Source organism: Physeter macrocephalus, chromosome 16, assembly GCF_002837175.3.
Source record: "Physeter macrocephalus isolate SW-GA chromosome 16, ASM283717v5, whole genome shotgun sequence".
NCBI classification, from domain to species: Eukaryota; Metazoa; Chordata; class Mammalia; order Artiodactyla; family Physeteridae; genus Physeter; species Physeter macrocephalus.
The window spans coordinates 13,453,565-13,476,440 of record NC_041229.1 but is presented as its reverse complement, the minus strand read 5'-3'; the positions used below and the strand labels follow the sequence as shown (position 1 = coordinate 13,476,440).

The following is a 22,876-nucleotide window of genomic DNA, read 5'->3' as shown; positions in this document are numbered from 1 at the left end:
AGAAAACCCAGAAGAGTATAAAGAAGAAAATTAAAATTGACCTGTATTTCCATTATGTAAAAATTATCATGTTTTGGACTGTTTCTTTCCATTATTTTCTCTGTGTATATGTACATAGATCAGTCTTGCTGGGGCTCATCAATTTTATTAATCTTTTCAAAGAAGCAATTTTGGTTGGGTTTTGTTTTTTGTTTTTTAAATATTTATTTATTTGGCTGCACTGGATCTTAGTTGCGGCACATGGGACCTAGTTCCCTGACCAGGGATTGAACCCGGGCCCCGTGCATTGGGAGCATGGAGTCTTAACCACTGGACCACCAGGGAAGTCCCTAAAAGAAATTTTTAAAAAAGCCAACAGGGACACTTTCGCGATGTGGCCAAAAACAAAAAACAACAACAAAAAGGTCGGCAGCAATCATCTGACCATATATGTGAGGATTTATTGATACTTCTAGGCTTTCCACTCTGTTCCATCAGTCTGTATGTCTGTCTTTATGCCAACACCACACTTTTTTTTTTTTTTTTTTTTTTTAATTTTTGGCTGCATTGGTTCTTCGTTGCTGCGTGCAGGCTTCCTCTAGTTGTGGCGAGTGGGGGCTATTCTTCGTTGCAGTGTGCGGGCTTCTCATTGCGGTGGCTTCTCTTGTTGCGGAGCACAGGCTCTAGGCGCGTGGGCTTCAGTAGATGCGGCTCACGGGCTCGAGGGCGCAGGCTCGGTAGTTGTGGCTCACGGGCTTAGTTGCTCCGCGGCATGTGGGATCTTCCCGGACCAGGGCTCAAACCCGTGTCCCCTGCATTGGCAGGCGATTCTTAACCACTGCACCACCAAGGAAGTCCCTGGACCATTTTTAAAGTCTATTGAATTTGTTACAGTGTTGCTTCTGTTTTATGTTTTGGGGTTTGTTTTTTTTTTTGGCCGTGAGGCACGTGGGATCTTAGCTCCCTAACCAGGGATTGAACCCACACCCACTGCATTGGAAGGCAAAGTCTTACCCACTGGACTGCCAGGGAGGTCCCGAGTTTTTCTATTTATGCAAAAAATGTCACTGGGATTTTGATAGGGATTGCATTTAATATGTAGGTCACTTTGGGTAGTACTAACATCTTAACAATATTAAGTCTTCCAATCTATGAACATGGAATGTGTTTCTGTTTATTTGTCTTCTTTAATCTCTTTCAGTGGTGTTTTGTAATTTTTATTGTGCAAGTCTTTCACCTCTTTGGTTAAGTTAATTCCTAAGTATTTTCTTCTTTTTGATGCCATTACGAATGGAATTGTTTTTGAAATTTCGTTTCCGAGTTGTTTATTGTTTAGTATAGAAATGCAACTGATTTTTGTGTGTTGACTTTGTATCCTGCTACCTTGCTGAGTTGATTTATTAGTTCTAACAGCTTTTTTGTTGAGTCTTTAGAGTATTCTACATATAAGATTGCATCATCTGCAAAAATGGAGATAATTTTACTCCTTCCTTTCCAATTTGGATGCCTTTTATTTCTTTTTCTTGCGTAATTGATTTGGCTAGAACTTCCAGTACTGTGCTGAACAGAAATGGTTAAAGTGGGCATCCTTGCCTTGTTTCTGATCTTACAGGAAAAGCTTTCAGTCTTTCACCGTTGAGTATGGTGTTGGCTATGGGTTTTTCATATATGGCTTTTACTATGTTGAGGTACATTCCTTCTATCTATTTTGTTGAGTATTTTTATCGTAAAAGTGTGTTAAGCTTTTTCAGATGCTTTTTCTGCATCAATGAGATGATCATGTGGTATTTTTTCCTTTGTTGATGTGATGTATTATATTGATCAATTTTCATATATTTAACCATTCTTGTATTCTAGGTATAAATCCCACTTGGTCATTCATTGTATATAATCTTTTTAATATGCTGCTGAATTCTTTTTGCTAGCATTCTGTTGAGGACTTTTGAATCAATGTTCATAAGGGATATTGGTCTGTAGTTTTCTTTTCTTGTAATGTCTTTGTCTCGCTTTGTATCATGGTTATGCTGGCCTCATGGAATGGGTTAGGAAGTGTTCCCTCTTCAATTTTGGAGAAGTTTGAGAAGGTTTGGTATTAGTTTGTCATTAAATGTTTGGTAGAATTCACCAGCAAAGCTGTCAGGTCTAGGGCTTTTTTTGTTGTTGTTGGGAGATTTTTTGATTACTGATTCAGTCTCCTTACTAGTTATAGGTCTATTCAGATTTTTTTTTCTAATTTACTTTATTTGTTTATTTTTGGCTGTGTTGGGTTTCCGTTGCTGTGCACAGGCCTCCTCTAGTTTCGGTGAGCGGGGGCTACTCTTCGTTGCAGTGTGCATGTTTCTCATTGCGGTGGCTTCTCTTGTTGTGGAGCAAGGGCTCTAGGGCTCAGGCTCAGTAGTTGTGGCACACAGGCTTAGTTGCTTCGTGGCATGTGGGATCTTCTCAGACCAGGGATCAAACCCGTGTCCCCTGCATTGGCAGGCAGATTCTTAACCGCTGTGCCACCAGGGAAGTCCCTATTCAGATTTTCTATTTCTTCATGATTTATTTTTGGTAAGTCTGTGTCTCTAGGAATTTGTCTATTTCATCTAGGTTATGTAATTTTTTGGTGTACAGTTATTCGTGACACTCTCTTATCCTTTTTATTTATGTATAATCAGTAGTAATGTCCCCACTTTCATTTCGATTTTAGTAATTTGAGTCTTCTCTCTTTTTTCTTAGTCCATGTAGATAAAGTTTGTCGGTTTTGTTGATTTTTTTGAAGAACCATTTTCTCTTGTTTTTCTGTCCTCTATTTTATTTATCTCTGTTCTGATCTATATTATTTCTTTCCTATTTCTTTTCTAGCCTAGGGTTTGTTGTTTGTTTTTCTGGTTCCTTAAGTTGTAAAGTTAGATTATTGATTTGAGATCTTATTTTTTAATGTAAGCATTTATAGCTATAAATTTCCCCCCTTAGCACTGCTTTTTGCTGCGCCCCATAAGTTTTGGTTTGTTGTGTTTTCGTTTTCATTCACCTTTAAATATTTTCTAATATCTCTTGTAATTTCTTCTTTGATCCATTGGTTATTGTTTGAAGGTGGGGATATTGAATAATATCCCCCAAAACGAGAAGAAAGTTTGAGACCAAAAAACAAAGCAAGCAACTCCATAAAGTACAATCATGAAGTTTATTGTGGGTAATTTATATACAGGCAGTATCAGGCAGACTGCCATCCAGAGGCATTCGCAGCTGTACTACATTTCACCGAAAGGGGTACAGGGGAATTTAGAGGGGCTAAAGCCAAAGATAGAATCTGGTGCTAAAGGAGAAGCATGTCCATGGCAATAGGAACTGGGGGTTTTTCCTCACCCCCAGGGGTCTCATGCCATTATTATTCCTCACAGACCATTAACCATCTGTGTCAGCAAAAGGCATTCTTCTAGTTTTCATATCAGATGAAGCAAAGGTAAAAGTTGTAGGGAACTTATCTGGCTTGGGTGTATTCCTTGTGAGTAGGCTAAAGATCAGTCACACAGAGGGGAGGGGGTGGGACTGCAGACCTACCTAAGATGGAGCTCACAAAATGGAGTCAGTGTGGTTTCAGCCACACAGTTATTCAGAAGTGTATCATTTAATTTCCACAATTTTGTGAATTTTCAGTGTCACTTTTGTTATCGATTTTCTAACTTCATCTGTTGTAATCAGAGAAGATACTTCGTATGATACCTATATTTTAAGATCTATTGAGAGTTAATTTGTGGCCTAACATATTGTCTATCTGGAAAGTGTCCCATGTGCACTTGAGAAGAGTGTGTGCGCTGTTATTGTTGGGTAGAGTTTTTTGTATTTGTCTGTTACATCTGATTGGTTTATTGTACTGTTTAAGTCCTCTGTTTCTTTTTTTTTTCTAATTAATTAATTAATTTATATTTTTGGCTGTGTTGGGTCTTCGTTGCTGCACGCCGATTAGTTGCGGTGAGTGGGGGCTACTCTTCGCTGTAGTGCGCAGGCTTCTCGTTGTGGTGCTTCTCTTGTTGCGGAGCATGGGCTCTAGAGTGCAGGCTCAGTAGTTGTGGCGCACAGACTTAGTTGCTCCACTGCATGTGGGATCCTCCCGGACCAGGGCTTGAACCTGTGTCCGCTGCATTGGCAGGTGGATTCTTAACCACTGCGCCACCAGGGAAGCCCAAGTCCTCTGTTTCTTTACTTATCTTCTGTCCTCTTGTTCTGTCCATTATTATGAGTGGTGTATTGAAATCTCCAGCTGTTATTGTAGAGCTGTCTGTTTCTCCCTTTAATTCTGTCAGGTTTTACTTCATATATTTTACTGTCATTCGGTGTATAAATGTTTATAACTTTTAAATCTTCTAGTGTATATAATGTTCTTTGTCTCTTGTAACCTTTTTTGATTTAAAGTCTATTGTGTCTGATATTAGTATAATATCAGAGTCTCTTATAGACAGCATATAATTGGATCGTGTGTTTTAATCCAGTCTGCCAGTCTCTGTCTTTTGATTGGAGAGTTTAACTCATTTACATTTAAAGCAATTACTGATAAGGAGAGACTTCTGTCATTGTGCTATTTGGTTTCTGTATGCCCTGTAGTTTTTTGTTGCTTATTTCCTGCATTACTGTCTTCTGTGTTTAGTTGGGTGTTTGTGGTGAAATGTTTAAGTTCCTTTCTCATTTCCTTTTGTGTATATTCTATAATATTTTCTTTGTGGTTACCATAGGGATTACGTTTAACATCCCAAAGTTATAACACTATAATTTGAATTTATACCAGCTTAACTTCAATAGCATACAAACACTCTTCTCCTTTACAGCTCCACCACACCCATTTTGGTTGTTGGTCACAAGATTACATCTTTATACATTGTGTGCCCCTAGTTCTTTTAAACGAGTTCATGAACTAGTTCTTTTAAACGAGTTCATGAACTAGTTCTTTTAAATGCATTATTTTCTTAAATTATGCAAAAAAAGAGATTTGGAGTTACAAACCAAAGTTACAGTAATAGTGGCTTTTACACTTTCCCTTTAAATGTATTGCTGTCTTAAATCATGTGGAAAAAACCAGAAGGTACAGTTACAAACCATTGTTACAGTAGTACTAGCTTTTATAATTGTCCATGTACTTACCCTTATTAAAGTCTTTATTTCTCCATACAGCTTGAAATTACTGTCTAGTGTCTTCATTTCACCAGGCAGGACTCACTTGAGCATTTCTTTCAGGGCAGGTCTAGTGGTCACATACTCCCTCAGCTTTTGTTTATCGGGGAATGTCTTTATTTCTCTCTCACTTTTGAAAGACAGTTTTACCAGATACAGGTATACCTCAGAGATATTGTGGTTTTAAGTGTGCAGTAACATTATGTCTAAAAATATATATGTACATATCTTAATTTAAAAATACTATATTGCTAAAAATGCTAGCCGTCACCCAAGCCTTCAGCAAGTCATAATATTTTTACAGTAGTAAAATCAGAGATCACTGATCACAGATCACTGTAAAAAATATAATAATGAAAAAACTTGAAATATTTTGAGAATGATCAAAGAGTGACACAGAGACTTGAGGTGAGCAAATGCTGTTGGAAAAATGGTGCCAGCAGACTTGCTTGATACAGGGTAGCCACAGATCTTCAATTTGTAAAAAACACCATCTGTGAAGTGCAGTAAAACAAGGTATGCCTGTGTAGGATTCTTGGTTGACAGCTTTTTTTTCTTTTAGCGCTTTGACTATATTGGCCCACTGTCTTCAGGCCTCTAAAATTTCTGATGAGAAGTCTGCTCATAATCTTATTGAGGATCCCTCGTATGTGATGTTTTGCTTCTTTCTTTATCTTTGTCTTTTGAAAATGTGGGTCTCTTTGAGTTCCTTTTCCTTGGAGTCTATTGAACTTCTTGGATGTTTATATTAATCATTTTGGGAAGTTTTTGGCCCTTATTTCTTCAGATATTCTCTGCCCCTTTCTCTTTCTCTCTCCTGGGACTCCCACAATGTATATGTTGGTCCTTTGGTGGTGTTATGTCCAACAGCTCCCTTGGGCTCTGTTCAGTTTTTTTCAATACTTTTTCTTTCTGTTTGTTCCTCAGCCTTGATAATTTTCATTGTTCTGTCTTTCAAGTTCATTGATTCTTTCTTCTCGCTGCTCAAATCTGCCTTTGAATCCCTCTAGTGATTTACTTTTTTCATTTCACTTGTACTTTTCAGTTCCAGAATTTCTTTTTTGTTTCTTCTTAGGTTTTCTGTCTCTGTTGATACTTCCATTTTATTCACACATTGTTTTCTTGATTTTCTCCACATCTTCCTTTAAAATCTCATGGAAGTCACTTCAGCCAGAGCACGAGGGGCTTACAACAATGCTGGGAGGTGCAACAACAGTGGTTGCTGCCCCCTTGTCAGCACCTCTGTGAACAGGAACAGCAATCAGCAATCAGAACACAGATTCCCAATATTTGGAGGGCTGAGTCCTTTTTGCCACCCTGGCTCCTGCAAGCTGTGTGCAGGCTGCTCCAGGAACATTTGCACAGCTGCCTGCTATGTGGCAGGGTTGAGAATGGGTAGCTGCTACTATGCTAAGAGCTGAAATTAACGGCAATTTAGCCTCCCAGTCTTCTCCTGGAAGTTACAAGCCTTCAACAGACTCTAGAGTTCCAAAATAGTTACATCAGACAACTTTTACCATCTTCCCAGAATCCTCCTTGAGTATCTGCTTTTGGTTTCATTGCTTTCTCCTCTTTATTTTATTCTTCCAACTTCCTTTAGGTTTTATTTGTTATTTTTCTAGCTCCATGAGATGCATGCTGTATTAATCTGCTCAGGCTGCCATAACAAAATACTATCTACAGACTGGGCAGCTTAAGCAGCAGAATTTAATTTTCTCATAGTTCTGGAGGCTGGAAGTCCAAGATTCGGATGTCAGCATATTTGGTTTCTGGTGAGGAATCCTTTACTGGCTTACATGCTTGCATAACTTTCTCACTATGTCCTCACATGGCCTTTCCTTGATACATGCACACACAGAGGTATAGAGAGCGACAGCAAGCTCTGTGGTGTCTCTTCTTATAAGGACACCAATCCAGTTGAGTCAGGGGCTCATCCTCAGGACCTCATCCAATCTTAATTACTTCCTCAGATGTGGCCCCATGTCCACAGACAGCCACACTGGGGATTAGGGCCTCAAAAGTAATTTTGGGGAGGACACAAACATTCAGTCCATAACAGATGCTGTAGCTGCATTCCACAAATTTTGATATGTCCTGTTTTCATTATCATTCACTTCAAAATATATGGTTTTCCATTTGTGATTTCTTCTTTGACTCATCAGTTATTTATGTGTTGCCTGATTTTCAAACATTGGAAGATTTTCTGGTTACTCTTCTGTTACTGCTTCCTAGTTTCATTCCAGTGTGGTCAGAAACCATACCCTGTGATTTCAGTTTGTGCTATTTGTTGAGACCTTTATTGACTAGTTTATGGTAAATTCCATACATATTACTACCTTCATTTTATAAAAATGTATATTCTGCAGTTGTTGGGGACAACATTCTGTATGTGTCATTTGTTAATTGTATTCAATGATACTATCTTCCTGCTGATTTTTTTTTTTAAGTCTACATGTTCTGTCAAATACCAAGAGAAGTGTGTTAAATTCTCCCCCTACAATTGTGGGTCTCTCTTTTTTCCTTTAGGTCTATCTGTTTGTATTGTATATGTATTTAGTATATGTAATTAGGATACATAGAAATTTAGAATTATCAACTAAATGATAATTGTTTTGATTATTCCATTTACTTTCTAGTTCTGCTTCTAACCAGCCTTAGTCTGTTTTTACTTATATTAAAATGGCCACATCAGCTCTCTTGTAGTGTTTACATGATCTTTTTCCATCCTTTTACTTTCAACTTTTCTGTGTCCTCATTGAAGGTATGTTTCTCATAAGTAGTATAAACTTGTTGGCTTTTTCCCCCCTAAATCCAGTCTAGCATTTTTTTTGTTTGTTTTAAAATAATTGGAATATTTCTTCCTACTCTTTTCTCCATTTCCCCATCTTTTCTGTGTTCATTTTTTTCTACTTTTTAAAGTATTTTTTATTATACCGTTTCACTCCTAATACTCTTTTAACAGTTATCTTAGGGATTCCAACATATACCTTTGACTCATTGGAGTCTACTTTGAATCAGTCCCTCTTAACACTTCCTGGACATTTAAATTTCCCACATATTTATACTATAGCACTCCTCATTTCTTCCTGCTTTACCACACTTCCACCTGGAATCTTTTTCCTTCTGCCCAAATAACTTCCTTTAGAGAGACGGGGTGTGGGGGGGAGAGAAAGAGGAGGGGGTGTTAGTGTATCTTCTATTAATGGATTCTCTCAAATTTTGCTTGACTTAAAATATCTTTTATTTCACTTTCATTTTTTGTTGTTGTTGTTTGTTTGTTTGTTTTTGTGGTACGTGGGCCTCTCACTGTTGTGGCCTCTCCCATTGCGGAGCACAGGCTCTGGACGCGCAGGCTTAGCGGCCATGGCTCACGGGCCCAGCTGCTCCGGGCATGTGGTATCTTCCCGGACCGGGGCACGAACCCGTGTCCCCTGCATCAGCAGGCGGATTCTCAACCACTGCGCCACCAGGGAAGCCCTCACTTTCATTTTTTTTAAGATATTTACACTAAACATAGTACACTTGACCCTTGAACAACTTGGGGGTTAGGGACGCTGACCCTCCCCGCAGTGGAATATCCAGATATAACTACAGTGGGCCCTCTGTATCCACAGTTTCGCATCTGCAGATTCAGCCAACTGTGGATTGTGTAGTACTGTAGTATTTATTTATGGGGGAAAATCTGGGTAAAAGTGGACCTGTGCAGTTCAAGCACATGTTGTTCAGAGGTCAACTGTATTCTGAACTGGAGTTATTTTCTTTCAGCACTTTTAAAAATATCATCCCACTGCCCTCTGGCTTTCATTGTTTCTGTTGGAAAATTAGCGTAATGTTGCTCCTTTAAGGGTATGATTCTTTTTCTGACTACTTTTTTTTTTTTTTTAATTATTTTATTTTTGGCTGCATTGGGTCTTTGTTGCTGCACACGGGCTTTCTCTAGTTGTGGCGAGCGGGGGCTACTCTTTGTTGCGGTGCCTGGGCTTCTCATTGTGGTGGCTTCTCTTATTGCGGAGCACAGGCTCTAGGTGCACAGGCTTCAGTAGTTGTGGCTCGCGGGTTCTAGAGCGCAGGCTCAGTAGTTGTGGCGCACAGGCTTAGTTGTTCTGCAGTATGTGGGATCTTCCCAGACCAGGGCTCGAACCCATGTCCCCTGCATTGGCAGGTGGATTCTCAACCACTGTGCCACCAGGGAAGCCCTTTTTCTGACTACTTATAAGACCTTTTTGTCTTTGGATCCCAGCAGTTTCACTATAATGCGTCTGTATAGTTTTCTTTATATTTATCCTTCTAAGGTTTGTAGAGGTTATGGATTTTGTCATTTGATGTTTTTAATCAGTTTTAGAAAATCTCAGCCACTGGGAATTCCATGGTGGTCCAGTGGCTAGGACTCTGCGCCCTCACTGCCGAGGGCCCAGGTTCAATCCCTGGTCGGGAAGTAAAATCCCACAAGCCGGGCAGTGTGGCCAAAAAAAAGAAAAGGAAGAAAAAAGAAAGAAAAATTCAGCATTGAAAATCTCAGCCACCGTTTATTTTTTCTTTTTAAAAAAATTTTTATTGGAGTATAATTGATTTACAATGTTGTGTTAGTTTCAGGGGTACACTATTTCTTAAAATACACTGAATAGTGCAGTCTCTTTCTCCTCTCGCTCTGTGACTCCAGTTACCTGAAAGTTCAACCTTTTCACCACACCTCATACAGCTCTTATGCTCATTTCCATGTTTTCCATTCTTTTTCTTCTCTTTACGTGAATCTGAATAGTTTCTACTATATTTCAGTTCCCTAGTCTTCTGTTTTGCAGTTTCTAATCTGCCCCAGAATCCATCCATTGTATTTACAGATACTGTGTTTTTAGGTCCTAGAATTTCCATGTGAATTAAAAAAAAAATTATTCTGTAGTTTTCTAATAAAATTCTCCATCCTCTGTTTTAATGGAACATATAAATTATAATTATTTTAAAGACCATGTCTGTTACCTCCAATGTTGTCTCTCTAGTTTGGCAAGACAACCAAAGTACTACTACTTTTTGCCTGGTTTCTCAGAATCTAGTCCCACTCATACGTGGTTTAAGGATTTGCAGTAGCTCTGGGGAAAATTACAGGCAGAATTTCAAACCTACTTCTCTACTGTTCCCTTCTCCAGGATTTTTGACCCCTCGTGCCTTGGCCCAAATTCCAATCCCTCTCTCCTCAGTCTCTTGACACTACCTTGAAACCCCAAGTTCAGAACCCTTAATATGGGGCTTGTTGCAGTGTATTCTCCTTGCCTCTGGAATCTTGGCTTCTCAAATCTTGGCTGCCTGGTTGCTCTCCAATGCCTTCTTTATTTTGCATATTTTCCTGCTTTTATAGCTAGCTGTTCTAGGCAGACGGTTAGACAGTGCTTGTTACTTGGCCATAGCTACAGACATGTAAAATGTATATATGTTTTAGATCAAGACGTAGTTTTATGTTTTCCCTTTTTTAAAACTTAGCACTATATCTTGGGCATTTCTTCCTATCAGTTAAAAAGTTCTTCAAAATCCTCACTTTATTATTATTTTTTAAATATTTATTTATTTATTTGGTTGCATGGGGTCTTAGTTGCAGTGGGCGGGCTCCTTAGTTGCAGCATGTGGGCTCCTTAGTTGTGGCGGGTGGGCTCCTTAGTTGCAGCTCCAAGGCTCCTTAGTTGCATCTTGCAGGTTCCTTAGTTGCGGCTCGCGGGCTCCTTAGTGGTGGCACATGGACTCCTTAGTTGTGGCATACATGTGGGATCTAATTCTCTGACCAGGGATCGAACGTGGGCCCCCTGCGTTGGGAGTGCAGAGTCTCATCCACTGTGCCACCAGGGAAGTCCCCCAAATCCTCACTTTTAATTATTGCATATTATTATGTAATGTGGCTGTAACATCATATATTTAATCATTCCCTGTTGTTGTATATTTATTTTGTTTAAAAGCTTTTACTGTAATAACTTTGCTTCAGTGAACATCTTTTTACATAGCCAGAGATGCAGCCAAGGTAGAATTACTGTGACAAAAGAATGTGAATATTTTAAAGTATGTATTGCCAAAATGCTTAATGAGTAAGAGGTGTAATTGTATATTTTTATTAACATCATCAACAAAATTAAAATTTTTGGATTACCCTTTTAATGATCCTTTTCTCTTTATGAAAATAATATGTGTTAATTATAAGAATATTTAGAAAACACAGATAAGTGATGCTAAAGAAATAAGTTATCCATAATCTTACCACCTAGAGTCAGACAGTGATCAGCAACATGTAATATGCTCATTGCCAGTCTTGTGTGTATGGAATCATGCTGTACATGCTGTTTTTCACTAGGAGTATCTTGAACATCGTAGGATGTTGTATATTTCTTCTGTAATGATTTTCAAATTATTTCAAATAATTGCAAAGCAGTTCATTCTTTTTGTTTTCTTTTTCTGTTTTTTATTCTTCATCTTCCAGACCTCTTCCTGTGCCAAAGCCGCCACCTGGGGAGCAGTGTGAAAGTGAGGAGGACACAGAGTATATGACTCCGTCCTCTAGGCCTGTGGGACTTCAAAAGCCAGAAGTGAAGTGGCCTCTGGAGACAACCCAGAGTTCACGGTAGGTTCACAACAATCCTATTTGGGAATTCAGTTGACACCAACTCACCTGCTTGGCTTGCTGCCTGCACATAGCATTGCCCAGCCAGAAATGAAGCAGAAAGATGTTTGTAACCTCTAATGTTTTAAGCTTCTTGCAGCTGTAAGCAATTCCACTTAATGTTTCTTCAACATCACAGTAATTTCAAAAACATACACAGCTACTACTAGTAACAAGAGTCAACCTTTTGATATTTACTAGTGATACTGGCAAGAGGAGAATGGAGATTCTTCATAGAATCAGGGTCTAGAGAAGTTGTGAACAGGTATATCTTAATAAGTTTGCAGATAACAGAGTTCTGTTTCTGAAGACCATTATGCCACTTTCCTTCTGGTCCAGAGCCTGTGATTGTAACCAGCAGATCGATAGCTGCACATACGAAGCAATGTATAATATTCAGTCCCAGGCGGCACCGTCTGTCACAGAGAGCAGCGCCTTTGGTGAGTAGTCGTTCTGCTACTTTAACAATCATTGATGTGCCGGAGGAATGAGCCTGTAATGTTTGGCCAATGAGAACTTGACCTAAGAGGAATATTCGTAAATAATTTTCTTTGCAAAATATCTTTGATCTATGGCAGTAAAAACACCTCCTCTGTTATATTTCCCATTTACACAGCTAGTTCCTTTTGTGCTTTTCATCCTTGCAGGGCCTGGAGGCCTTTGTGTTATATGGCCTGGATCGGCAGTGCTGACAGCTAGCTCCCTCTTATTCCCATTGCTTTTCAACACTGATGAAATTCTTGTGTGTGGGGGTGGTGAATACTCAATTCCCATACTAACTAGCTTACCAAGTTGAAAGTTCAAGAAGGCAGTACACACAACAGGGCCCTTTGGCTGATCTTCCAAGGTGAAATGCAAATGAAAATGTTGAATGAATGCTATAAAGTGGTGCTTGAGTCTTGGACATCAGTGACTGTTAACCTTGGCAAGGGTAGCTTTTGACATGTTCAGAAAAGTAGAGCTGCAGGATTGGTGCAGATCTTATTTTCCCTGTTTCTTTTATCTCTACGCACAGGGCCACACGGTGTTTGGCCCCTAGTGGTTATTCGGTAACCATTTGATTCTGTATATGTTTGAATGAACGGATGCCCCCGTACTGAAATGTTAGAAGGTGAAGTACGTTGGAAAAAGAAGATAACTGCACCAACTGTTCTCTAGGTGAAGGGAATTTGGCTACAGCCCATGCCAACACTGGCCCTGAGGAATCAGAAAATGAAGACGACGGGTACGATGTCCCCAAGCCACCCGTGCCCGCGGTGCTGGCCCGCCGCACGCTCTCTGACATCTCCAACGCCAGCTCCTCCTTCGGCTGGCTGTCTCTGGAAGGTGATCCCACAACAAGTGAGTCTCCAGGCTACCTTGGGTTTGTCCTGAAATGCCCTATGGCTTCTTATTTATACTGAAACAGAGATGACTGCCTGGTGACTGTAAGTCAGTAGCTGGAAGGAGTGGACTAAAGTGGGAGGAAAGCTGGTCCTGGGTCCCAAATCAGGAAGTTAAACTGTATTCAGACTCTTGAGGATTTTGCCAGACTTAGAAATGAGGTTGTTCCTTAAACCCTGGCTCTTCCTGTGCTGGGGGCAAGTATTAATAGGATTTCTGGCTCTTTTGAGTGTGCATGATGACAGTAGTACTTCATCTTGATGGTTCAGACCACACTTCTGGGCCCTGTCCCTGTCCCATTGGAAAGGAGGTGTGCCAGCTCTGGAAAGCACACTGAGTAGGCCTGGAGCCAGCCCGCATTCGAGCCTTGACTGTTAAGGACTGTTCTTCTTGCACCTGTGGCCGCCTGGGAGGGCAGCAGCCAGAGTTGCTGTCACTTTAGAAATGGAAGACAGCCTTCAGGGCAGCTGGTGAAAAAGATACATGGCATCCAGGTGCCCAAACAGGCGGTGATCCCCACCCACCCAACCTTGTTTAATGCTTCTTCGCTGCAACCTAGGCTTATTTCTGTTTCCTTATTTGTACAGGGAGAAGTTTAGTGTCTTCTCTGGCCCCTCAGAAGCGTTTTTTAACTAATTCAGGCAATGATGTGTGTGAAAACTTGGTGCTCAGGGTAAAGCGTGGTGCAGGTGCAGGTGTTCTGTGTGGAGGGCAGCGCGGTCCCTGTTGGTAGGACAGGCACGTGGTGTCTTTTGAAGGTTGTTGTGCTGCGAGGGGAGGAGGCTGTAGACAGAAGCCCTTGAAACTGTAAAACCCCGCCTTGTGACCGCACGTGTACCTGACGGACAGTAGGTCCATAATATCTCGTATTAGCACATTGTTACTAGATGAGGATTCCCGCCCCATCCCGATCTGCAAACATTCTCTTTCCTATTTCTTCCAGACTTCACTGAGGGTTCCCAAGTTCCTGAGAGGCCACCCAAACCGTTCCCTCGGAGAATCAACTCTGAAAGAAAAGCAGGTAGCTGTCAGCAAAGCACCGCCGCCACCTCACCGCAGCTCTCCAGTGAGATTGAGAGCCTCCTGAGTCAGGGATACTCGTACCAGGACATTCAGAAAGCTCTGGTCATTGCCCACAACAATATTGAAATGGCCAAAAACATCCTCCGGGAATTTGTTTCTATTTCTTCTCCTGCCCACGTAGCCACCTAGCACACCCCCTCCGTGCCGCAGCTTAGAGGACCGAGGAGCTGGGAGCTCTTGCTCGAGTAGCACCTAAAAGGGCAGAGAGGTTCCTTTGGAGACTTCACAGTGAGGTCTTGCCCTGTGTGGGATATCACATCTGCGGTTCCAAGATTTCAAAGCAGTGGAATGAGAATGGAGCAGCTAGGATGTTTTATTATTTTATTTGTTTTGAGAGTGCATTTGAAGGTGTCCTTCAGTCCCTCCCCACTTGGAGAGAGTGTGGATTTTTATTAAATGGTAGCCTACCTGGGGAACGGTCCAGAAAGCAGTAGGAGAAGCACTGTGCTGTAAATCCTAATTGAGGACTTAAGACTTTCTTAGGTTAAGGATGTGGTCGTGTGCGTCTTGTCTGTCTGTCTGTCTGTGGTTGTGTGTGTCCTGTGATTATACGATTTACCTGCTGTGTGTGTTAATCCCAGGCAGGGAATTAGCACAAGAGGTTTAAGAAGGAATCTTAAAGACTTCCATCAACTGTGGTTTTATACCCAAACCCCAGTGTGTATTACAACTCCAACACTCCCCTTAGGCTTGAATTATCATGTGCATAGCTGAAGTCTTGTATTTTTAAAACACCCGCCCTCTGTCCTTTCCTCAGTCTCCTCCTCCTCCTTGGTGTCTTGTCATTGGCAGTGGGCTTGCTATGACCAGCCTTACTGAAGCCGAGCAGCTTATAGGATGTTCTTTATTGTGTGTGATGGTATTGATTTGTTCGGTAGATAGGTGGGAAAAAAGTACTGTTGCTCTATCATTATGGTCCTGTTTGATACTCGCAGTGAACACTGGTCACTCCAAAGCACTGTTTCTACAGGAACATTGAGTTTGTTTTCAGAAAGGTGTTTTAATTATCCTAGTTACATAGTGACTGATTTGAGATAGAGGCCTTCAGATACATTCCACGCCCTCCCCAGAAAATAGTCTGTGGGAGTCAGTTGCCTTGGTGCCAGGTGTGTGTTCTAATGTAGGTCACGAGGTTTTCTACTTAATGGGAAGGGAAAACATTTGTTTCCAGCATGGTTTTCTGGCCCAAATACCATGAAGCTCTTAGGAAGCTCCATTCACATGCTCTTTACCTTGTTGTACATAAAATGCACAAAACAGACAATAAAGATTTATCTCTTCAGTTTTTCTTCCCAGTGAATTTCAGCTTCTATGGGTGTCTCCCTTTGAATATGAGCCAGGTTGTATTTTCAGAGATGATTTTTTTTTTTCTTTGCCCTTTAAGGAATGGGGGGAATACCACCCAAGGTAGCACAGCGTTCTGCTGATAATTAGCACCAACCCTACCTTGGTGCCACCCTTGCTTTTCTCTTGTGCCTATGGCTTTGGGAACGTAGCATTTCCTTCTTCCTTTCCTTCCCCTTTCTTCTTCACGTTAGGTCCTATGTACCCTTTAGTGACTGCATTCCCCACAGTAATTAGACATCGCTGGGTGTAATAAATGACTTTACTGCAGGCAGACAACATGTGAAAAGCCCTGCAGCTTGTGCCATCGCCAGTTTGTAAAGAAGACTCAGAGTCTTGTGTGGGGCACCGTTGGTACGTTCCTGCAGATACTTCCAAGGCACCACTTGAGTTCAGTTAGTTCTCTGGCCAGAGCCTCTTACTGACTTCCCTAGCAGGGTGTAACCTTCCTCCTTGTCAGAAGCAAGCCTGCTCTTTGATAAATCTACCTTCCTCACATTCTAAATCATGGTTTTGTCATGAGATCCAAAGAGAAATGACTCTCCTTACACCTGTTTTCTTTCCCATCTTGTCGTCTTTGGACCTAAAACTTTATCTAACTCTTCTCTTGGCTTTCAGCTACTCCTAGGTCTTTTGATTTCCTCCTCTTGCCTCAGAGCCATTTATGTTCCCAGAGGAGATAGTTCAGGGCTTTTTGCTGACTTGCTGTGGTTACCCAGTGTCTCCTCTACATGGCAGAAAATGGTACAGCCCCCAACAGGTGCAGGAGGGCCTGAATCGCGATGGAGAGGGCAGAGGAAAGCGTCAGAGGGTAGGAAACAGTAACCAGCATCTCCTTCTCAAAGCCAGCACAGTGTTTCACTTGTGGTAGCATTCAGTTTTGCACTTTGTGTAGATGTTGGAGGCCTAGACAGAGAACTAGAGAAAATGGCAGCAGTTTGCATACCTCTCCACACTGGAATTTTTCCTTGTCTGTAGATATTACCCATGGTCTGAAGAGCTATCAAGAGAACAAAGCACTGGTTCTGCATATCTTTTGCCTTTTCAGAGTGCATCCCAAATCTTCTTTGAAGATTATGTCCTTACTTACATAGGCTAAAGGCAGGTTCATCCTTTCTTTTCATAACTGAATACCCTTGAGGCTCGTCAGGTCAGCCCCCAAACTAGGTGCCAGATCCCTGTGTTGAACGTGGGGATCTAGGTTGAACTAGGTGTGCACCATTGCATGGCTTGGTTCTTAGCTTGTCGGCCATCTATCTGCAGGTGTTCAGGGTCTTAGACCATTCTGTGAGGGGTTTTCTCTTTGGATGCTCTGAGGTCATGCCTGGGTCCATGCCTGAGATTGCCAGGTGAGGCTCAGGAAAGTTTTTGCATGGCTTTTGTTTTGAGGATATTTCCAAAACTTTAATATCTTAAATTTTCCTTTGACTAAGGCACCAGTAACCCATTCTTTGTCCTCCATTTGTATGGCAATTTTTAATTCTTTGGCTCTGCTCTGATTTTAACTAAAATTGCCCTTTCACAAGCGGGCTTTGAATTTCGCCATTTTCGGCAAACACATCCCCTTTCCCGCTCTTAATTACAAATGGTTCCTCCTCTGTTACCTGTCAGGTAAGTAAGGTAAAAACCACTTTGATGTTTTCCTTTTTCTCAAGTGCACTAGGCTGTTCTGTTCAACCTGGTCTCCTGCTTCCCTCTGTCTCCCTGGGTTGCTTTACATAGCCTGCCTTGTTGCTGGGTGCCTGCTTTGCAGTACTTAATCAGCTGCACGTGCTGTACTCCTTCCATTAAAGTCAGGAGTTATCAAAGTGGAAAAACCCTGTGGGCTCAATGATATACCTCCCTTTAGGTAAATAATAGATTAGGCAGTTTATCGTCTCAACATTTATGTGTTAATATTTATATAAATAGTGATATATACCTGTGGACGGCCATTCTCTTCCACTAGCCCTCTCTGTCCCCCAGTGCCACTCTACATATTCTGCCATTCTTCTGTTCTTTTGCTTCCTATACAGACTCTCAACACCAGGACCCAGGGTGTGGGATGGTACTATTAGTATCAGTTAGCTGTTTTGTGGATTTTTAAAAAAAAATTGGGAGGTTGCTGTTCCTCACACTTAAAATATTTATTTCCTCTATAGAAAGGTAAAATATATTTTATGGTCCAATCAGCAATCTTACACATGAATTTTTGTATATTTGCTTGCAAAATAGGGACCAGCTATATGTTCTTTTTAACAAGATATAGACCTTTTTGTGTGTGATCAGCCATGGTGTTAGTGCAGAATATTCTCCTACCTCACATCATGAAAGGCGGAGGGATATAGGCCCTCTTCCCAAACTGTAAGTCCCCCTTCTTGCTGTTGGCCTTTCTGATTCTGCAGTGACCACTGCCCATGGAATAACGGTGTTCTGACCATTGGCTTGGCCCTAACATTGTGTTTGTTCATTCAGCAAGTGTTTATGAGTGATTACCGTGAGCCTGAAGTGTCAGCTCTGTGTTCTCCCCTGCCACCACATGGTGGTTTACTGATGTTGAGCGGTTGTACTTGGGCTGTCTAGCATGTGCGTTTGGCCCTAAAATAGCCGTTCCCAATAAGATTGTGCAGGTTATATTCACAGCTCTTTTATGTAGACATTTCCTTATAGAGCTCTCCTGGTTAAAAATCAGTTCAAAACACTCCCATTAACCCCTATTGTCTTCCTATAGCTTTGACAATGTCTGGGAGATTCCTCCCTGTAAGTCTCATGGATACCCACCATTTTTATGTGTTTAAGTAGAATCTGTTTGGTGGTGGGTTGGTATGTTGGCTCAGAGTTGCACAATAGGGCAGTTAAATGTTTAAGTAAAGCATCTGCCTACAGACCCCTTTCCACTCTAGTGCCTTCCTTGATCTTTTTACTGAGCTGCCTGTACCTCTGATCCCCTTTATAAGGAAGTTTTCTTATCACCCTTCTGGGACCTCTCACCATCTCCCATTCTATGTGGAACTTGTTTTCCAATCCTTCAACAACCTTTCAGCTAATCCTGTGTCTTAGAAGGGCTGAAGGAGTGCGAGAGGGATGGGCACCTGTTTCTGGGCCCTGATCTTCAACCAGTTGTTTGGTCTCCCAAGAGCCAGGCAGTAACATAGGTTGAACTCAGTCAGTTCTCAGAAATGTCAGCCTGTATCTCTAGGGGTACAGAGCTTAGAGACTATAGAACTTAGTATGAAAGCCAACACGTTATTATCCTCCTAGACTTTCAGGCCCTAGAAATTCTATCTGAAGTATTCTCAGTTGGCATAAAGCATTACTATTACTACTTTGATCTCAGTCTACATTAGCAGTCTCTCTTTAGAAATGCGTGTAGCCATTTAATGCATGGAATGGATGCATAGTGGAAGAAGGTCAGGGCTGTATCTTTGACCGTCCTGCTGAGCAGTCCTTTGGATGCAAGAAACAGAAGTATGCAAGCGGAAGAAAGGAGGGAATCATAAGGATGCAGGGTATTTCCCAGAACCCAGGATAAGCAGTACAGTTGATTCTGCGTGGAGCTGAGAAACTTTGCAGCTAGTCCTTTCTTCTGCTCGTTGGTCTGTTTGTCGGTATGCATGGCCCCAAGATAGGCACCCCAGTCCTCACGACCCCCAGCTCCCCATTAAATGGGATCACCGTTTTAGCAGATTCCCAGCGCCTCTTGGTTCATATTCTCAAGAAAGTCTATGATCAGCCCAGCACGTTGATCAGGTATCGACCCCCGACCTTGCCACACAGGGCAGCAGCGGCATGCTGCTTCAGATGGGAAGTAGGGGCAGGGGGAGGTTCTCAGGGAGGAGGGGATAGATACCCTAACATACTTTACTCTAGTAGTAAAACTTAACCATACTGCTTTTTTGAGAGTGGAAAGGCAGGCATGGGACTATGTCTGGGACTTGGAGGAAATGCTTAGGTTAAAGTTAATTTAGGTTACTGTCTTCTTTGTTTCTTTATTTCCTGTTTTTCTTCCCTTTATGAGTCTTGGCATCCAAGATTTCTTACCTCCCTCCTTAGGACCAGTTTCTCCTGTTCCGGAGCTAGTCTTTTCTTAGGTGACATTTCTTAGCCTTCATTCAGTCTCAGGTTTCTAGCCTTCTTTGATTTCATTTAGAGAGCAGATCACAAATCCACTGTAGCCCCTACCCATGGACTTCTGGGCTCTCTTCAGGTTTTAGTGCTGAGAACATACTCATTCTATGGGCCTGTGGCCTACCTCCCTCCAAGCCCTCCTCCCCACCCTTTTATCTGGTCTTTCCTCTATGAGGGGAGCTCTGCAGTAATATTCTTAGGCAGGCCTTCTGAGGTACCTCAGAAACTACTTTGCCAGTAAGAATTTATAAAGTTGGGACAGTTGCCAGGATGTAAATTAGGTATAGATTCCCATTTAGAGAGACTTTTTACTGAGAGCTCTTTAGACAGGATGCATTTGTCCTCCCTGTCCAGTTGCCTCCTTTGTCGTCCGATAGTAAAGCCTTTATTTTTTGGTTTTTTAAAACTGTGCTTCTGCTTGCCTGAATCTTTTGATCTTATTTATCTCATCCGGGAGCCTGTCCTGTGTTATTAAGGCAATTCATAATAACTTATAACTTTTTTTAACTACTGGAGTCATTTGATGTACACAGAAGTAACCTAATAATCCAAAGATACACACTGAGGCCCGTGATGCAGGCTGGGGCCTGTGTGTTTGAAATTCCCTTCTAGGCGCCAGGATTAAGGGGCAGGGGGATAGCAGTGCCCCTCGCCTTCACAGAGTTCTGGGAAATATGGGTTGGTTCCAAAGGCGAGCGCCAGTTTTTCTTGGTTCCAGAAAGTTGCCCAGGAGTAAGTGGGGGAAATCGGGGTGGGGAGAGCGAGGCCTGCCTGGAGGCTCACTCGCAGTTGGCTGGAGAGCATGGTGCCAGAGGGCCAGCTGTTGACTAACAGACTAACAACTGTTTGGAGATCTCGCTGCCCCTTCCCTTGTTCGGTGCTTGAGAAGAATGTGGCTGACCACTCCCTGTGTTTGTAGAGACAAGAGGCTGAAAGCGAACCTCAGGTCTCCTACTGATTTGGCAGCGGAACAAATCAGAGTTCTGATTGCCCGGCCCCATATTCTTATTCAGTCCCCAAAATGAATGTGCGAGGCGCCCTCCCGCAGTTCTCCTTCTACCCCTGGGCCAGTTTGGGAGGCCAGAGGAGTACTGCTCCGTACATGCAGTCTGAGCCTCCTCAGGCCTGGCGCCGCCTCCATGCTGAAGCCCTGAAGTGGGGTGTGCAGTGTGCCCACGCCCGGCACTCTGACATGGGTGCTGATGTGCCCTTTGTGTCAGTTCCCTCCGCCCTGTCTACCTCTGACCCTGTCCTGGGTGAGGGTGGCCATGCTTATGGCTGTCTGGAAACTGAAGAGGCAGAGAACTGCTTACAGGTCTGTAGACCATGTGTTTTCTCTTCCTTGGCTTCTTCCTTCTGCTGTCTGGGTGAGGGAGCCATGCCCATGAGAATGGATACCTCCTCTCCTGACCTGCCCTCCTCAGCACCGTTTTAGTGTCTTGGCCTTGACCTCCTGCTGAAACGTGTGGTAGGGGTGTGGCAGCTATGAGGTACCTCCTACATCTGCTTTCTGGCTGTGGTGACTTGGGATTTTTAACCTTATATATCTTTTTTTTCCTTTATTCAAAACAAAACAATTTTTAGCACACTGAAAAAAAAAAAAAAAAAAAAGCCAAACATTTTGTGCCTTTCTAAGGCAGCACTGTATCCCAGGCTGCATTTTAGGACTTAATATGGAAATACCAGAGTCTTAGCTCCTCTACCTTGAGTGTCATTAGTCCCTCCGGTCTAGGGGAGAGGAAGTGCTCCGTGCAGCTGGGGAGGTGGCCCCCAGGTGCAGCGTGTCCGCGGTCCCTTCTCCCTGCCACGGTGCTTAGTTGGAAGAAATGAGCATTGTATCCCAGGATCATTTGGTTGGTTCCAGTCAGAATCTGAGTTATCAGGTTGAATGTTCTGTGTTCAGCAGGAAGAGACAGAACGTTCCATGATTTCCAGGCATACTCTGGACCATTTCAAGTGACCCAGCCTCCTGATCCTATAAATGACCCAACTTCATGGAACAGTGTAGGGTGGACCCTCCCGAAAAGGGGAGGTTGTTTGGTTGTTCGTTTTGTCTTGTCTTTCTGCTGGGTCCTGAACTGGCCTAGACCTCCTGCCTCTCCCTTAGACTTGGCTTTCCTTTCATTTGAAAACTTCAGACATAGAGCATTAAGCAACTAGTGCCCTCTGCAGGGGCGAGTTTTCCCCTGGGAAGGGCAGCAAGGACCACGTACGGGAACAGAAGCCTGTCCTCAGTATTGTGGCCACTGTAGGTTTCGACCAAAAAAAAAAAAAAATTTTCTGTATGATGACATTTTACTTATCTCTTTTCCTTTTCTCACTTCTTCCCTGCCTTTAACTAATAAAGAATTGGGAGATAGAAACAATTCTTTTCAAAGTCCTCCTTGTTCAGGATTTTGACATTCTTGGCCTGGGTGGGGCTGGAGAGAACGTGATACTTTTCTCCAGAATGAAGAGTCCCATTTGTATATCAGTGTTAAAAATAAAACAAGATGAAAACTTAGATGAGATTTTTGTGGACTATTTTAAAAATGTGTCATTAATATAAAAAAATTATATTAGCAGTATTTAATCATTCTCACCTGTAAAGAATAAAACAGAAGGTAAATATTCTTACAGAGAATAGCAGAGCTTTAAGATTCATTTTCATTTTAAGTCCGTTTTGTTTTGCCAGTGTATTAATGTTTAGAGGTTCTGTTATACTAATGTTATTTATTAATTTTTTTCATTTCCATACACAGTTAACTAAAGAGCTTTTTCAGGCACCCATGTCTGTAAAAAAATATTTTTAAATAAAGTTTCTTTTGTGGTAGCAGACCCGAGTTCTTGGTCATTTGTGGGTTAGGGAGTGATATATTGGGGAGCTATAGGGCCAGATGCCTAGTCGTACCAATTCATCAGCAGAAGTCTGTTTTGCTACCCTGAGGGCAGTCTCAGTGACAGGAGAGGGGCAATAGCTCCTTGCCAACAGCTCACCAGGCTCTGCAGGCTGCCTAGATAGAGCAGGGCAGCTTTGCTGCTGAGTAGTTGATTATCCCGTGTTAGAGCCTGAGCCCTCTGCTCAGAAGCAGAGGTAACGCCTGGTCCCTGCTCCCAGCTGCAAAGGGTTTTGTGTTCCTTTTGGTGCAGTTCCAATTCTGGAGGCCCCAGGCTGCTGTGGTACCCATGACGAATAAAAAACAGTGTAAGATTTCT

The 22,876-nt window shown here is 42.2% G+C and overlaps 1 protein-coding gene across 1 annotated transcript in view; it reads left to right on the top strand.

Moving 5' to 3' along the window:
- The window catches only part of CBL (Cbl proto-oncogene), a 96,254-nt gene extending 73,849 nt beyond the window's left edge, over window positions 1-22,405 (top strand). Inside the window, exons 13-16 of the mRNA XM_007124216.4 lie at window positions 11,585-11,725; window positions 12,104-12,204; window positions 12,923-13,105; window positions 14,091-22,405. Of these exons, the coding sequence (XP_007124278.1) occupies window positions 11,585-11,725; window positions 12,104-12,204; window positions 12,923-13,105; window positions 14,091-14,359 (694 nt within the window). The 3' untranslated portion in view covers window positions 14,360-22,405. The remainder of the gene's footprint in view (window positions 1-11,584; window positions 11,726-12,103; window positions 12,205-12,922; window positions 13,106-14,090) is intronic.
- The last annotated feature ends 471 nt before the right edge of the window (window positions 22,406-22,876 follow it).